At 39.5% G+C, this 17,933-nt stretch overlaps 1 protein-coding gene across 1 annotated transcript in view; it reads left to right on the plus strand.

Moving 5' to 3' along the window:
* TTN (titin) overlaps positions 1–17,933 on the plus strand; it is a 281,892-nt gene that overhangs the window by 37,740 nt on the left and 226,219 nt on the right. The window contains 8 exon segments of the mRNA XM_033859976.2: positions 7–267; positions 691–951; positions 1,469–1,610; positions 1,699–1,864; positions 3,622–3,853; positions 5,313–5,597; positions 5,834–5,959; positions 16,758–16,946. Of these exon segments, the coding sequence (XP_033715867.1) occupies positions 7–267; positions 691–951; positions 1,469–1,610; positions 1,699–1,864; positions 3,622–3,853; positions 5,313–5,597; positions 5,834–5,959; positions 16,758–16,946 (1,662 nt within the window).

The raw sequence follows: 17,933 nt of genomic DNA on the forward strand, positions 1-17,933 counted from the left end.
CCCAAGCATTACATATTACAAAAACCATGAAAAACATTGAGGTACCTGAGACCAAAACTGCCTCCTTTGAGTGTGAGGTCTCCCACTTCAATGTGCCTTCCATGTGGCTAAAGAATGGGGTGGAGATTGAAATGAGTGAAAAGTTCAAGATCGTGGTGCAGGGAAAACTCCACCAGCTGATCATCATGAACACCAGCACAGAGGACTCAGCAGAATACACATTTGTCTGTGGCAATGACCAAGTCAGCGCCACCCTGAAAGTGACACGTAAGTAAAATATATATACAAATATACACACACACACACACACACACACACACACACACAGAATATCCAGTAGACTCATTGTTATTCCATAGCCTACACTTTTTCTTCCTGACCAGTTACCTTGATTGAAACATCTACTGTGTCCACACTGAGTTAGGCATCTGGATAAAATTTTTGATTAGGGTAGCATTGAAAGGCTACCTATGAAGATGCTCCATTGTCTATCTCTTACTTTTTCTGTTCCCCTGTCACTTGACATTGTCCTGTAGCGGGGTACCTGGAAGGTATCATGGCTCATCTCTCTGAACTGTGATACCTAAACAGACGTACTAAGAACATTCCAAGTTTTCGTTCTGTGCCTGTCATAACCCACGTCATATTGACACAAAATCTCCTTGGGTGTATTTCCTTCCCCCTTTGCAGCAATCATGATTACATCCATGCTGAAGGACATCAATGCTGAAGAAAAAGACACCATTACCTTTGAGGTCACAGTGAACTATGAAGGCATCTCTTACAAATGGTTAAAGAATGGTGTGGAAATCAAATCGACTGACAGGTGCCAGATGAGAACCAAAAAGCTCACCCACTCCCTGAACATCAGGAATGTTCACTTCGGGGATGCTGCTGAGTACACCTTTGTGGCTGGAAAAGCTACCTCGACAGCCACTCTTTATGTGGAAGGTATGGTTTCATAAATGTCATATCCATAAAAATAAATGGCAAACACATTATATAAAATGTTAGAGCATCAGCTAATGAATGGATAAATAAAATGAGGTATATCCACACAATGAAATATTATTCAGCAATAAAAAGGAGGTACTGATACATGCTACAACATGGATGAACCTTAAAAAACTTTATATCAAGTGAAAGAAGCCAGTCGCAAAGGACCACATAGTGTATGATTCCAGTTATAGGAAAAGTTCAGAGTGCACAAATCTATAGTGACATAGATTGGTGCTAAGTCTGAGGGGAGGACAAAGGGAGGGGTCTGGAGGGTGATGGCTAAGGGGTTCATGGTCTTTTTTGGGGGTAATGAGAATGCTTTGAAATTAATTATGGTGATGGTTGCACAACTCTGAATATACCGAAAGCCACTGAATTGTATACTTTCACTGGGTGAATTGTATAGTATGTGAATTATATCTTAGCAAAGCTGTTAGAAAGATTAATTTTTTTACACGCTGTTCTCCAGCTCGTCATATAGAATTTAGGAAACACATTAAGGACATTAAGGTTCTCGAGAAGAAGCGAGCTATGTTTGAATGTGAAGTTTCTGAACCTGACATCACTGTGCAGTGGATGAAAGATGGCCAAGAGCTACAGCTTGTGGACAGGTCCGTTGGTTTGTTTGCCACATCCCAGTGATTCCCAGTTTCCTTTGAGTCATCATACGTTAAACCTCAATTTCCCTTTCTTCCATAGAATAAAGATACAGAAGGAGAAATACGTCCACCGCCTTCTGATCCCATCCACCCGGATGTCTGATGCTGGGAAGTACACAGTGGTGGCTGGAGGCAACATGTCCACTGCCAGCCTCTTTGTAGAGGGCAGAGACGTTCGCATCCGAAGCATTAAAAGGGAGGTTCAGGTAATTGTCCACGTGCTGAATTTTTGGAGAAGTCATCAGTAGCTCCTAATCTATCATTTTGTCACTTAATTTTTTAAACATCTTTATTGGAGTATAATTGCTTTACAATGGTGTGTTAGTTTCTGCTGCATAACACAGTGAATCAGCTGTACATATACATATATCCCCATATCCCCTCCCTTTTGCGTCTCCCTCTCACTCTCCCTATCCCACCCCTCTAGGTGGACACAAAGCACTGAGATGATCTCCCTGTGCTATGTGGCTGCTTCGCACTAGCTATCTATTTCACATTTGGTAGTGTAGATAGGTCCATGCCACTCTCTCACTTCGTCCCAGTTTACCCTTCCCCATCCCCGTGTCCTCATAGAGAATGTCACTTAATTTTTTGACTTTTAAATTTTCTAACCACAGTCTTCTAAAAAAATGAAATCAGCTTATCCCTACCAGCTTACACTCTTGTGCTGACATCAACTTAGTCACAGTTTCCTCTCGCTTAGGGAATAAGTGTATCCTTCGCAGCTGTCTAAATACTTTAATGAAAGCAGCTGTAGACACTTCACTGTCAAATGGCCACTTACCAAGCAACATCAACCCTAAAGGAACTAAACTTTAAATTGTGGTGTTCGCACAGCAACTGGAATTAAAGGAATTCAGAACAAGGTGGCATTTTCTCAGAAGCCTTCTACCTTGGAGAGGCAGCTGTGTGGGGACTTGACTGGGAAAACTCCCTCCGAGGTCCAAGAGGAAGACCAGTTTGAGCAAAGCTGGATTCCTAGCAGGGATGCTGAGCAAACACCTTTGCTCTTGACTGCACGTGTACGGCTTGTCCTCATGGGTGCCAGTCTTCCCACGTGATATAACGGGGCGATAACATGTGAAGGGAAGTATCACTTGAGCTCATGTTTATCATATTGCTCATCCAAGGAGAGCCAGGCATTACATTAGGCCAGAGTGAAAAAGCCTTCAATGCATAGTCAGATAACCCAATATGTCCTCCATCCTTTATTGACCAATCCTGAACCTTGATTTTCTCACTTTTAAAAATGAGGATAATAGTTCCTACCTAGCCTACAAGGTTCACATCATGTGAAATCAAATTGAATAGTAACTCAAAAGAACTTTGTCAATGATAAACAGCCTTCAGATGTAAAGTCATTATTCTTTAAAGTAAAGTCATTATTTCTTTTTTATTTTATTTTTATTTTATTATTTACTTTTGGCTGTGTCGGGTCTTTGTTGCTGCGCGCAAGCCTTCTCTAGTTGCAGTGAGCAGGGGCTACTCTTTGTTGCAGTGGCTTCTCTTGTTGTGGAACACAGGCTCTAGGCACTCGAGCTTCAGCCGCTGTGGTGTGCAGGCTGTAGTTGTGGCACATGAGCTTAGTTGCTCCACGCCATGTGGGATCTTCCCGGACCAGGGATTGAAGGATTGAACCTGTGTCCCCTGCATTGGCAGGAGCATTCTTAACCACTGCGCCACCAGGGAAGTACCGCAAAGTGTCATTATTTCTGTTACGATTAACTAAGAAGCAAACATTTAAGGATGAAATCATTGCCTCCATGCAGATGTAAGCAAAAGAAGTATGGGCACCTTTTGTCCAAGGATATGCAGGAAAACTTAGAATGTGCTATAACCAGTCAATTTTCTATAACATAATATATAGGTTTGACATGCTCTTCAAATGAGCTGTTTTGGAAACAGGTTAAAACCGAAAGGAAACCAGGGCTTCAATTTTCTTTTCCTGTTGCTCCTTTAAAAGGTTATTGAGAAACAACGTGCTGTCGTTGAGTTTGAGGTCAATGAAGATGATGTAGATGCCCACTGGTATAAAGACGGCATTGAAATCAATTTCCAAGTTCAAGAACGACACCAGTATGTGGTGGAGAGGAGAATCCACCGGATGTTTATCTCTGAGACCAGGCATAGCGATGCTGGTGAATACACCTTTGTGGCAGGAAGGAACAGGAGTTCTGTTACCCTCTACGTCAATGGTAGGTAGAGATATTAACATATTTTGTGCATCCATCTGTAATAATCCTCCCTTTCAACTTACTGAAGTTCTGGTAGTTTCCAGGCAATTTCTCAAGAACCCATGGTACTCATATGTTTGAAGTTATTACATTTATTTTCATATTATACCTGTGGAAATGGGATGGTAGCTGTTAAAAGGACCAAGATGTCATTTCCAGAAGGCACCTAATGGCTAGATCCTTATTTAGTTTGGTCAACATTATTGAACATCCACTGTATGTCAATTATAATAGACCCCAAATGGGTTTCTAGTTACGGTTTTCAGCTGTTCTAGTTCTCTGCCCTTGGCCCTAACTGCTTGAATACTAGTAGCACTACCAAGTGATGGGGCATTTCCAGTCTCTGGTGGGGCATTTCCAGCCTCTGTTAAGGCATGCCTGGGAGAACCTAGGAAGCCACAGGTGAGCTCCATGCCCTAGGACCAGGGTCTGACTTTAGTGGGGAATTCCATATGCTACGAAGTCCTCAGAGGAGCACCATTAAACCATCCACTTTCCTAATTAGAAACCTTAGAGCTGAATCTGAGGCTGGTCTAGATCCATTCCTGTCCTGACCTTGGGTCCTACCTGTCTGAACAAATACCCCTGAGACAGATGAAGGAACAGTAAGAGTAATCTCAAGTTTCATAAAAATGAACCATATTGCCAACATCCCCTTGGTCCCTAGAAGACCAAATCGTCATGGTATCCAGTTATTATTATTTCTATATTAGTGGTAGAGAAACTGAGGCACAGAGAAGTAAAGGTCTACCTATATGGCTGTGTCAGAAATCAGCCTCACAGAAGTCAGTTCTCCCCATTTCTTGGTTCCATGAACGACCCAGTTTCCCTCAGTCATCACAACACCAAGAATATGTTTTAATTAGCATAACAGGAAAGCTGAATTAAAAAAAAAATTACCTAATTGCCTTTAGATCTAAAATGACATTCATTCATTCATGCATACTGATTGCACTTCACTGGCACCTGTATATTAAAAAATGATTATCACATATACACAAATACTTGAAAACCGAACCTGAATGGGATGAGCCACCTCACCACATGATTTGCCCAAATGACTGTTAAAAATAGGTAGCATGTGGAAATGTTCTAGCATTCTTTAGAGGACTGTCCATTGTCACCCCGATCCAGATCCCAGCCAGGAAAGGGGTGACCGTGTTATGCTGAAAAACTCAGCACTCCCAGCACCACCCCCCCCCCCCACCAAATATCAAAAGTATCTCCCTCTACTTAGGGACAAAATTCCAATTTTTTTTCCTTCTTAGCGCAAAGAATGTTCTAATATTCTAAGGCAAGTAAAGATATCACCATTCCAAAGTTTTGTTTCGGGGTACATAACCACCTGGCAACAAATTAACGTAGATTTTCCCGTGCTTTCCTGTGTTTTCATGGGCTATTTGTTTTCTTTTCTTCCCAGCCCCAGAACCGCCCCAAATTCTACAGGAGCTCCAGCCTGTTACTGTGCAATCTGGCAAGCCCGCCCGCTTCTGTGCTGTGATATCCGGCAGACCACAGCCCAAAATTTCCTGGTACAAGGAAGAGCAGCTGCTTTCCACTGGTTTCAAGTGCAAGTTCCTTCACGATGGGCAAGAGTACACACTTCTGCTCATCGAAGCCTTCCCAGAGGATGCGGCCGTCTATACCTGTGAAGCCAAGAATGACTATGGAATTGTCACTACCTCAGCATCGCTCTCTGTGGAAGGTAGAACTACCTTGCTACTTCTCAGCTTAAAGTAAAACCTAAGAAACCCGCTTTTGTATCCTCCCAGGGCATTTAAAAATACAACTTGGGGCTCCTAAAAGTAGATTGCTACCTAACTTGGAAACTTTGAAAGGGCTCCACTGCTCCACTGATAAATTAAGAGAAATCAGCATGCTTCATTCTGTGAGGTCTGTAGGCTGCCTTACTCCTGACAAGTCTGTGGTCCCTTCCTTTAGTTCCAGAAGTTGTGTCTCCTGATCAGGAAATGCCAGTTTATCCTCCTGCCATCGTCACCCCACTTCAGGACACTGTCACTTCTGAGGGACGGCCAGCCCACTTTCAATGCAGAGTTTCTGGAACAGGTAGGTTTACAAGCAAAGGTAGAGTTGCTAATATTTAAAAAGAATGATGTGAGGAAAAGGTTTTCTTACCTCTTATGCATAATTTGAAGTTTCATGGGCATCTTGCAGAACACTTACTTGGATTATTGAATTGAGAATTAGATCAGTGTTTTCTGCTACTGGACTGACTGTACACCTAAAAATGGTTAAGATGATAAATTTTATGTTATGTGCTTTTTTAAACTACAATTTAAAAAAAGGAATGAGTTCAGTGTTTTTCTATGTTTTAAACTTGAAAAATGTCGTTTTCTTTATGATTGTAGTTACACTTTGTTATCTCTTGAAAAAATACAACGAAACCTACAATTATTATTAGATTAATTATAATGGCATCTACATGTGTTTTAAGAGTCCATTTATATGTAAGACGTTGTTCAGTCTATGGACAGTGCTTGTGTGAAAAGCCATATCCCTTTGGAAGGTGGTATCCTGTAGTGGACAAAAGTGGGGGCGTTATGATCAGAGAGGTTGGATTTGAGTCTTGGCTCCACTCTGTGACCTTCGGCAAATACCTGATTTCTCTGGTTCTCTTTCCCTCATGAATAAAGTGAGGATAATATTGCATTCAGTCTTAGAATGTACATTTCATGAGGGCAGGGATTCTGTCTTAGTACCAAGAACATGGTGCCTGAAAAGCAGTAGCTACTAGAAGGAAAGCTCTGTGAAAGCAAGGGTGGATCCTTGTCCTAGAATAGCTCCATACGTAGTAGGTACTCAGTAAGTAATTGTTGATCGGACAAAAGAATGCTTGTTAAATGGCTGATATCAGTGGCTTCAGATCATTGTCATGATTATGTCAGCTAACCCACATCAGCACGTATCGCAGCACCCCTCATACAGTAATCCCTCCATCTGTTAGCTGTTATAATTTTTAATTGGTGCGTGTTTCCCAGAACCACCGGCCCCTCCCCTCACCCCAGGAGTCTGACCTTAGTAGAATGAAACAAAATGTTTAGAGCCATTTCTAGCCAATGATGATTGTAGACCTACCTCACATAGAGACAGGGTAAATCAACCTTATCCCGAATGAAAATCACTCCTTCATTTGCTTGACTGTTGTATACCACCACAAAGGGAAATTCTCCAAGCTCGGGCATCTCACAGCACTCCTAATAAACGTTTGTTTTGCTTATTGTGCTTCTCCCATTGGGTTATGGCCCAGTCTCTACCTTGCCAAGAGCCGGTTTCTTAACCAAGTTAGTATTTCAATTGGGCTTCTATCACCTAATGATTTCCTGCTCTGGGATGGAGATGCTGATCTAGAAACCAAATAGACCTGTTTGATTTTATGAGCATAATTAAAGGATATGAGGTGTGTAAAGCACTTACAGGCATGGCTAGCAAGTGACTGGTGCTCAATACATTAATTTTATTACAAGCATTGAGAGGAATTATAGAAACATAAAAGTCTGGTATTGGGTGACCAACATAGATAAATACTATAGACTTTGTGACTTCAGAGCATGGTATTTGAAAAATGCCAAATATTAAGAAATGAGGACTGATTCGGTGATATCCTACTAAAAAGAAAAATGCATTTTAATATCAAATTCACTAAAGCCATACTAAAGAATTTATCCATTCATTGAATTTTTAGAGGAAATTTTTCAAATAAACATATGTATATGGATTATCTAAAGTAGTAGTCTTAACTATATTTGCATAGTACTCTTTAGTTTATAAGTCATTTTATAGTTTGCCTTTAAGGCATTGCAAACATACATTTGAAGCTCTCTACAAGACTACAATTGGGGTAGAAAAAGAAAAATATCTTTTCAATGTGACTGATGTCCTTAAATATTCGAATGGACTTTATAAATTCATGTGATCATTAACTCTCTATGTGTGGTAATATTAATACACATACAGAGGTTTTAGAACCCTCTCATAAATGTATTTTCTATATGACAAAAATTAAATTCACTGAATAAATGCCTTTTAAAATAAAAGCTCACCATATCACGTTTCATGCCCCTCAGACAGAAAATATTCACACAACTTCCCTTAAGAAAGTAAGTGCAGCTCTGCTTTCTGCAAATTGGAAAAAAATATGAGTCTGCAGAGGCCCCAGTCTCCTGTTTTGGGGAACTCAGTACTTGCTGAAGCATGGAGCATGGTCCTGAGCAATCTGGTGGTGCTTTTGTAAGTGGAAATGTTATCTATTGAAGGTCTCTGGTGCCACCTACTGGTGGAAGAGAAGTTTGTAAAAGTAGAATTTTAAAACTTGTAATAAAGCTAGCTTTTTGCTAGTGCTCATTCTACAGATAATGGTCAGTATCATTTGGTGGCTTACAGAGTGGCAGCTAGCTAAGTGAGATGTTAAATAATTAGTTTAGCAATGAGGAATGCCCACTGTTCATTTAAGCTTTTTTTTGTTTTATTCTACCAACATCTGTGTTCCTGCTATTGAGACATTGCACTAGGTTCTAGGGATGCCAGGACCTGTCTCTTGCCTTCATGGAGCTCAGTGTGTCGGTGAGGAGACGCGCATGCACAGCTAGATCCCAAGGTTGTAAGTGCTGTAACAGCCCACCTACTCAGTGCTCTCTGTCTGGGAGAGAGCTGGAGAAAATGCACAGACGGCACATTGAAGAATTAATAGGCTCATGAGCACAGTCGTGCTCCAGGCAGAGAACAACGTTTACAAAGTCATAAAAGCTCGCCAGAACACTCCATGTACTGGCAACAAGTGGTTTAAGTATGGTTGGAAAGTGATGCAATGAGTGGACGAGAAGCTAGAAAAGAAGGCAAGGGCCAGATCCTAAAGTGTTGGTATTCTGTGCTTAGGACTTTAGATTTTATCTTGTTTACTTTGAGGAGCCACTGAGAGATTTTGAAACCCCTGGGTAACATGATCAGGTTTTCTTTTTAGAAACAACACTCTGATCATGAAAGGAGGAATGGACAGATGTGGGAGGTGAGGCTGAAGGTAACGGACCAGCAGAGAGGCTATCATATTATAATAGGCTTGGAAAGTGTTGACAACTGAGTCAGGAGAAAGATGGGGGTAGATTGTGCCAGAGTCCAGGAGGTAGAATGAATGAGACTCAGGGACCAAATACAATGGAGTGGTGGGGGTGAGGAACTGGGCAGTGGGGTGGCCTCACAGAAGCCATGAGAGGCCAGTGACTGACACAGGTAGTGGCAGCCCAGTCAAAAGTACCAAGTCCATTACCAAAACAGGTCTTGCCCTTTAGCTCATTTATTATTGACTATTCATGCCTGTTCTCCTGCTTCACTCAGTTCACCAAAGGAAGAAGTTGTCAGGAAGAATAAGCAGGGAACCTTGTGAGGGAGAGAGAGTACCAAACTCTCCATCCTTCCCTTTCCATTGATTTTTTTTTTAACATCTTTATTGGGGTATAATTGCTTTACAATGGTGTGTTAGTTTCTGCTTTATAACAAAGTGAATCAGTTATACATATACATATGTTCCCATATGTCTTCCCTCTTGCGTCTCTCCATTGATGTTTAAACAAACAAACCAAGTATTTGTAGGATGACTTTTACATCCCATGTGATGATGGTATTACTTGTATATCCTATGGCCCTGTTTATTAGGTAAGTTATTGCTGATCCCTTGTGGTGTTAGACATGCTCACTTTAATGACTGACTTGTGCCTGTGGTTTATAAAACCCTTTCCTCTGTGTATGTCATTGAATTCACACAGCAATTTTATAGCCCATGAATAGCCCATGAATTATTATGCATCTTATTTTACAAATGAGAAGACTGGTCCAGAGATTAACTGACATGTCTAAGGTCACACAGCTGGTAAATTGTAGTGTCAGGATTCCATTTCCTACCTTACCTTGCTACCTAAGGAAATAAAAAGATTTGTTTCTTTAAAAGGGGAACTTGTAGTTTATAACAACTAGTGGGAAGCAGGGGAATATTCATAAACCAATATTTATGCAACAGTGCAAACAAATACTAGAGGACTGGACTATTAGAAGATCCCCATGGGTGGTATTGAGATAAGGAGGTAATATAGTGACCACATTCCAAAAACAAGATGGCTTCTGATTTTTGGCTTTTAAAACAAGTAACTAAATTTGAATCCACGCTTGACTTACAGGGCTGTTGCTTTAATGGAAGTATAATTTTTTTTAAAGTACACATCATCTTAAACTGTAACAACATAGTAATATGTATCCTTGATTTGGGGTTTTTATTCTCTATCATTTTAAGATGGTTCAAATCCTTGTGTGGAAATAGCTAGTTTTTTTTTTATTTAATTTAATTTATTTTTTTATACAGCAGGTTCTTTAGTCATCAATTTTATGCACATCAGTGTATACACATCAATCCCAATCACCCAATTCATCACACCACCATCCCCACCCCTCTGCGGCTTTCCCCCCTTGGTGTCCATATGTTTGTTCTCTACATCTGTGTCTCAACTTCTGCCCTGCAAACTGGTTCATCTGTACCATTTTTCTAGGTTCCACATACATGCGTTAATATATGATATTTGTTTTTCTCTTTCTGACTTACTTCACTCTGTATGACAGTCTCTGGATCCATCCATGTCTCAACAAATGACCCAATTTTGTTCCTTTTTATGGCTCAGTAATATTCCATTGTATATATGTACCACAACTTCTTTATCCATTCATCTGTTGATGTGCATTTAGGTTGCTTCCATGACCTGGCTATTGTAAATAGTGCTGCAATGAGTGTGTCTTTTTGAATTATGGTTTTCTCAGATATATGCCCAGTAGTGGGATTGCTGGATCATATGGTAATTCTATCTTTAGTTTTTCAAGGAACCTCCATACTGTTCTCCATAGTGGTTGTATCAATTTACATTCCCACCAACAGTGCAAGAGGGTTCCCTTTTCTCCAAATCCACTCCAGCATTTGTTGTTTGTAGATTTTCTGATGATGCCCATTCTAACTGATGTGAGGTGATACCTCATTGTAGTTTTGATTTGCATTTCTCTAATAATCAGTGATGTTGAGCAGGTTTTCATGTGCTTCTTGGCCATCTGTATGCCTTCTTTGGAGAAATGTCTATTTAGGTCTTCTGCCCCTTTTTGGATTGGGTTGTTTGTTTCTTTAATATTGAGCTGCATGAGCTGTTTATATATCTTGGAGTTTAATCCTTTGTCCGTTGATTTGCTTGCAAATATTTTCTCCCATTCTGAGGGTTGTCTTTTCATCTTGTTTATGGTTTCCTTTGCTGTGCAAAAGCTTTTAAGTTTCATTAGGTCCCATTTGTTTATTTTTATTTTTATTTCTATTACTCTAGGAGGTGGATCAAAAAAGATCTTGCTGTGATTTATGTCAAAGAGTGTCCTTCCTATGTTTTCCTCTAAGAGTTTTATACTGTCTGGTCTTACATTGAGGTCTCGAATCCATTTTGAGTTTATTTTTGTGTATGGTGTTAGGGAGTGTTCTAATTTCATTCTTTTACATGTAGCTGTCCAGTTTTCCCAGAACCATATATTGAAGAGTCTGTCTTTTCTCCATTGCATATCCTTGCCTCCTTTGTCATAGATTAGTTGACCATAGGTGCGTGGGTTTATCTCTGGGCTTTCTATCTTGTTCCATTGATCTATGTTTCTGTTTTTGTGCCAGTACCATATTGTCTTGATTACTGTAGCTTTGTAGTATAGTCTAAAGTCAGGGAGTCTGATTCCTCCAGTTCCGTTTTTTTCCCTCAAGACTGCTTTGGCTATTCAGGGTCTTTTGTGTCTCTATACAAATTTTAAGATTTTTTGCTCGAGTTCCATTAAAAAATGCCATTGGTAATTTGATAGGGATTGCACTGAATCTGTAGATTGCTTTGGGTAGTATAGTCATTTTCACAATATTGCTTCTTCCAATCCAAGAGCATGGTATATCTCTCCATCTGTCTGTATCATTTTTAATTTCTTTCATCAGTGTCTTATAGTTTTCTGCATACAGGTCTTTTGTCTCCCTAGGTAGGTTTATTCCTAGGTATCTTATTCTTTTTGTTCCAATGGTGAATGGGAGTGTTTCCTTAATTTCTCTTTCAGATTTTTCATCATTAGTGTATAGGAATGCAAGAGATTTCTGTGCATTAATTTTGTATCCTGCAACTTTACCAAATTCATTGATTAGCTCTAGTAGTTTTCTAGTGGCATTTTTAGGATTCTCTATGTATAGTATGTCATCTGCAAACAGAGACAGTTTTATTCTTCTTTTCCAATTTGTATTCCTTTTTTTTCTTTTCCTTCTCTGATTGCCATGGCTAGGATTTCCAAAACTATGTTGAATAATAGTGGTGAGAGTGGACATCCTTGTCTTGTTCCTGATCTTAAAGGAAATGCTTTCAGTTTTTCACCATTGAGAATGATGTTTGCTGTGTGTTTGTCATATATGGCCTTTATTATGTTGAGGTAGGTTCCCTCTGTGCCCGCTTTCTGGAGAGTTTTTATCGTACATGGGTGTTGAATTTTGTCAAAAGCTTTTTCTGCATCTATTGAGATGATCATATGGTTTTTATTCTTGAGTTTGTTAATATGCTGTATCACATTGATTGATTTGCATATATTGAAGAATCCTTGCATCCCTGGGATAAATCCCACTTGATCATGATGTATGATCCTTTTAATGTGTCGTTGGATTCTGTTTGCTAGTATTTTGTTGAGGATTTTTGCATCTATATTCATCAGTGATGTTGGTCTGTAATGTTCTTTTTTTGTAGTATCTTTGTCTGATTTTGGTATTAGGGTGATGGTGGCCTCATAGAATGAGTTTGGGAGTGTTCCTTCCTCTGCAATTTTTGAAAGAGTTTGAGAGGGATGGGTGTTAGCTCTTCTCTAAATGTTTGATAGAATTCACCTGTGAAGCCATCTGGTCCTGGACTTTTGTTTGTTGGAAAATTTTTAATCACAGTTTCAATTTCATTACTTGTGATTGGTCTGTTCATATTATCTATTTTTCCTGGTTCAATCTTGGAAGGTTATACCTTTCTAAGGGTTTGTCCATTTCTTCCAGGTTGTCCATTTTATTGGCATAGAGTTGCTTGTAGTAGTCTCTTAGGATGCTTTGTATTTCTGTGGTGTCTGTTGTAACTTCTCCTTTTTCATTTCTGATTTTATGGATTTGAGTCCTCTCCCTCTTTTACTTGATGAGTCTGGCTAATAGTTTATCAATTTTGTTTATCTTCTCAAAGAACCAGCTTTTAGTTTTATTGATCTTTGCTATTGTTTTCTTTGTTTCTATTTCATTTATTTCTGCTCTGATGTTTATGATTTCTTTCCTTCTACTAACTTTGGGTTTTGTTTGTTCTTCTTTCTCTAGTTCCTTTAGGTGTAAGTTTAGATTGTTTATTTGAGATTTTTCTTGTTTCTTGAGGTAGGCTTGTATAGCTATAAACTTCCCTCTTAAAACTGCTTTTGCTGCATCCCATACGTTTTTGATCGTCTTGTTTTCATTGTCGTTTGTCTCTAGGTATTTTTTGATTTCCTCTTTGATTTCTTCAGTGATCTCTTGGTTATTTAGTAACGTATTGTTTAATTTCCATGTGTTTGTGTTTTTTACATTTTTTTCCCTCTAATTCATATCTAATCTCATAGCATTGTGGTCAGAAAAGATGCTTCATATGATTTCAATTTTCTTAATTTTGCTGAGGCTTGATTTGTGACCCAGGATCTGATCTATCCTGGAGAATATTCTGCACACTTGAGAAGAAAGTGTAATCTGCTGTTTTTGGATGGAATATCCTATAAATATCAATTAAATCTCTCTGGTCTATTGTGTCATTTAAAGCTTCTGTTTCCTTATTTATTTTCATTTTGGATGATCTGTCCATTGGTGTAAGTGAGGTGTTAAAGTCCCCCACTATTATTGTGTTACTGTCGATTTCCTCTTTTATAGCTGTTAGCAGTTGCCTTATGTATTGAGGTGCTCCTATGTTGGGTGCATATATATTTATAATTGTTACATCTTCTTCTTGGATTGATCCCTTGATCATTATGTAGTTTCCTTCCTTGTCTCTTGTAACAGTCTTTATTTTAAAGTCTATTTTATCTGATATGAGGATTGCTACTCCAGCTTTCTTTTGATTTCCATTTGCATGGAATATCTTGTTCCATCCCCTCACTTTCAGTCTGTATGTGTCCCTAGATCTGAAGTGGGTCTCTTGTAGACAGCATATAGATGGGTCTTGTTTTTGTATCCATTCAGGAAACCTGTGTCTTTTGGTTGGAGCATTTAATCCATTCATGTTTAAGGTAATTATCGATATGTATGTTCCTATGACCATTGTCTTAACAGTTTTGGGTTTGTTTTTGTAGGTCCTTTTCTTCTCTTGTGTTTCCCACTTAGAGAAGTTCCTTTAGCATTTGTTGTAGAGCTGGTTTGGTGGTGCTGAATTCTCTTAGCTTTTGCTTGTCTGTAAAGCTTTTGATTTCTCCATCGAATCTGAATGAGATCCTTGCTGGGTTGAGTAATCTTGGTTGTAGGTTCTTCCCTTTCGTCACTTTAAGTATTTCATTCCATTCCCTTCTGGCTTGTAGAGTTTGTGCTGAGAAATCAACTGTTAACCTTATGGGAGTTCCCTTGTATGTTATGTGTCATTTTTCCCTTGCTGCTTTTAATAATTTTTCTTTGTCTTTATTTTTTGCCAATTTGATTACTATGTGTCTCGGCGTATTTCTCCTTGTGTTTATCCTGTATGGGACTCACTGCCCTTCCTGGACTTGGGTGACTCTTTCCTTTCCCATGTTAGGGAAGTTTTCGACTATAATCTCTTCAAATATTTTCTCTGGTCCTTTCTCTCTCTCTTCTCCTTCTGGGAACCCTATAATGTGAATGTTGTTGCATTTAATGTTGTCCCAGTGGTCTCTTAGGCTGTCTTCACTTCTTTTCATTCTTTTTTTCTTTGTTCTGTTCTGCAGCAGTGAATTCCACTATTCTGTCTTCCAGGTCACTTATCCATTCTTCTGCCTCAGTTATTCGGCTCTTGATTCCTTCTAGTGTAGTTTTCATTTCAGTTATTGTATTGTTCATCTCTGTTTGTTTGTTCTTTAATTCTTCTAGGTCTTTGTTAAACATTTCTTGCATCTTCTCGATCTTTGCCTCCATTCTTTTTCCGAGGTCCTGGATCATCTTCACTGTCATTATTCTGAATTCTTTTCCTGGAAGGTTGCCTATCTCCACTTCATTTAGTTGTTTTTCTGGGGTTTTATCTTGTTCCTTCATCTGGTACATAGCCCTCTGCCTTTTCATCTTCTCTATCTTTCTGTGAATGTGCTTTTTGTTCCACAGGCTGCAGGATTATAGTTCTTCTTGCTTCTGCTGTCTGCCCTCTGGTGGATGAGGCTATCTAAGAGGCTTGTGCAAGTTTCCTGATGGGAGGGACTGGTGGTGGGTAGAGCTGACTGTAGCTCTGGTGGGCAGAACTCAGTAGAACTTTAATCTGCCTGACTGCTGATGGGAGGGGCTGGGTTCCCTCCCTGTTGGTTGTTTGGCCTGAGGCAACCCAACACTGGAGCCTACCTGGGCTCTTTGGTGGGGCTAATGACAGACTCTGGGAGGGCTCACGCCAAGGAGTACTTCCCAGAAGTTCTGCTGCCAGTGTCCTTGTCCCCACATTGACCCACAGCCACCCCCCGCCTCTGCAGGAGACCCTCCAACACTAGCAGGTAGGTCTGGTTCAGTCTTCCCTGGGTTCACTGCTCCTTCCCCTGGGTCCCGATGCACACACTACTTTGTGTGTGCCTCCAAGAGTGGAGTCTCTGTTTCCCCCAATCCTGTCGAAGTCCTGCATTCAAATCCCACTAGACTTCAAAGTCTGATTCTCAAGGAATTCCTCCTCCCGTTGCCGGGCCCCCAGGTTGGGAAGCCTGACATGGGGCTCAGAACCTTCAGTCCAGTGGGTGGACTTCTGTGGGATAAGTGTTCTCCAGTCTGTGAGTCACCCACCCAGCAGTTATGGGATTTGATTTTACGTGATTGCACCCCTCCTACCATCTCATTGTGGCTTCTCCTTTGTCTTTGGATGTGGGGTATCTTTTTTGGTGAGTTCCAGTGTCTTCCTGTCGATGATTGTCCAGCAGCTAGTTGTAATTCTGGTGTTCTCACAAGAGGGAGTGAGAGCACCTCCTTCTACTCTGCCATCTTGGTTCCTACTCGCTAGTTTTATTATTATTTATTATTACTCCTACTTTGAAAAAAGCCAAATATATCTAGGATGCCCAAATTTCATGACTCTTTCCATTTTAAAAATTTTCTTTTTTGCTGAGACCTTCCAGTGCTTGCCTACTGGTAACAAAATAATAGAGATTTTTCTTCATCCTTTAAGGGTGTCTCTTTTAGACTTTATGGAATGTTCATCTTCTCAGGTCTGTTTTTGATGGGTCTTTCTGCCTAACCACTATGCATATTTCCCTCACTTCCTGTCTCAGTAGGTAACCACAATCTCAGATCAAACCCTTTATGATGACTGTTTCTCAGGACAGTCTTCTTCTCATTTGACTGAACATGTCAAAACCTTATCTTTGCTTCCATAGCATGACAGGCAAATGGTTAAAAAGAATATAACTAAAATTGTAAATTTTCAAACATTATAACCCATCTATAAGCTGGATTTTTCTAGAATCATGTTTCCTTCTTAAAAATGAAATTATATAAGATCAGATGTGGCATGCCCAAAAGAAAAGTATAATGTTATTTAGATAAATATAAAATTAGTCACTAATATAGTCAATATTGTGTTTGCAGGTAAATAAAAATATCCACTTGTTCCAGTGATTTAAAGATCCTTTTCCTTTCACGTTACAGATCTAAAAGTGTCTTGGTACAGCAAAGACAAGAAAATCAAGCCATCTCGGTTCTTTAAAATGACTCAGTTTGAAGACACTTACCAGCTGGAAATTGCTGAAGCTTTTCCAGAAGATGAAGGAGTTTATACTTTTGTTGCTAGTAATGTTGTAGGTCAAGTATCAAGCACAGCCACTTTGAGACTGGAAGGTACAGTAAAACAACTTTAAGTACCACATTTAAATATGGATCTAATCTCACAATGTCAGTAACAAATCACTAAGGATTTCACGTAAATCATCGTTGGTCCTACCATTCTCTTAATGTGACTAATTGTTTCCATGTTATATGTGATGTTCTCGCTTTTCAGTTACCCCTTCTCATTATGAATCACAAACCATCATTTTTTATTTTGCCCTGCTTTGTCTCCATAGAATTTTGTAATGTGTTGCTCTCATCATCAGCTTTCATGCTTCCTGATCAGCATGTATCAGAATGGGGAGAAATATGCTAAAGAACTAGATAGATCTGTTTTCTCATCTGACTAGGATGCAAATTCTAAAAAAAATGTTTTTAAATCTAAGAGTGTTACCATCCCACCATTGTACTGACACAATTCTGATTTCACAGAAGCTACAGTGGGTGATTTCAGGTCTGTACACCAGCTGGATGTGTTTACTGTCATTCAAAGAATGCCTGAGGGTTGAGGGGCTCCACTGTAAGATGGTTTAACATCTCTGTTACTTGGGGCTCTTCAGCTGCAATCAGAAACACTTCCTCAGTATCGGGGTGGGGGGCACTTTGATTCAAAATGAGATAGTATTTTTATAGATTCAGGCTGTTTTTCCTGAGCTAAATTAGTCTCTGTAATTTTAAGCATATACAAATACATAAAGAGTTAGGGCAACTTTTGATTTTTTCCTTGATTTTAAACACTTATTATAATAACCAGAGGTTTTCTTAATAATCAGTGTAGTGTGGTTTACAAAAAAGAAAAGCTGGTTTGACAACCAGAGGGAAAAAAATAACAACAGAAGACAAGAATACCTAAACTGAATTGCATACTCCACGACTGCCTTCATGCACAATGTAGTGAAGTTCCTTAGACTAGTTATGTCTCAGCATGTTTGTCTGGAAAATGGAAGGGAACTTGTGTGACTTTGAATCAATGTGTGTATGTAGTGACATACGTTGACA

The sequence above is a fragment of the Tursiops truncatus genome, chromosome 7, assembly GCF_011762595.2.
Source record: "Tursiops truncatus isolate mTurTru1 chromosome 7, mTurTru1.mat.Y, whole genome shotgun sequence".
NCBI lineage: Eukaryota > Metazoa > Chordata > Mammalia > Artiodactyla > Delphinidae > Tursiops > Tursiops truncatus.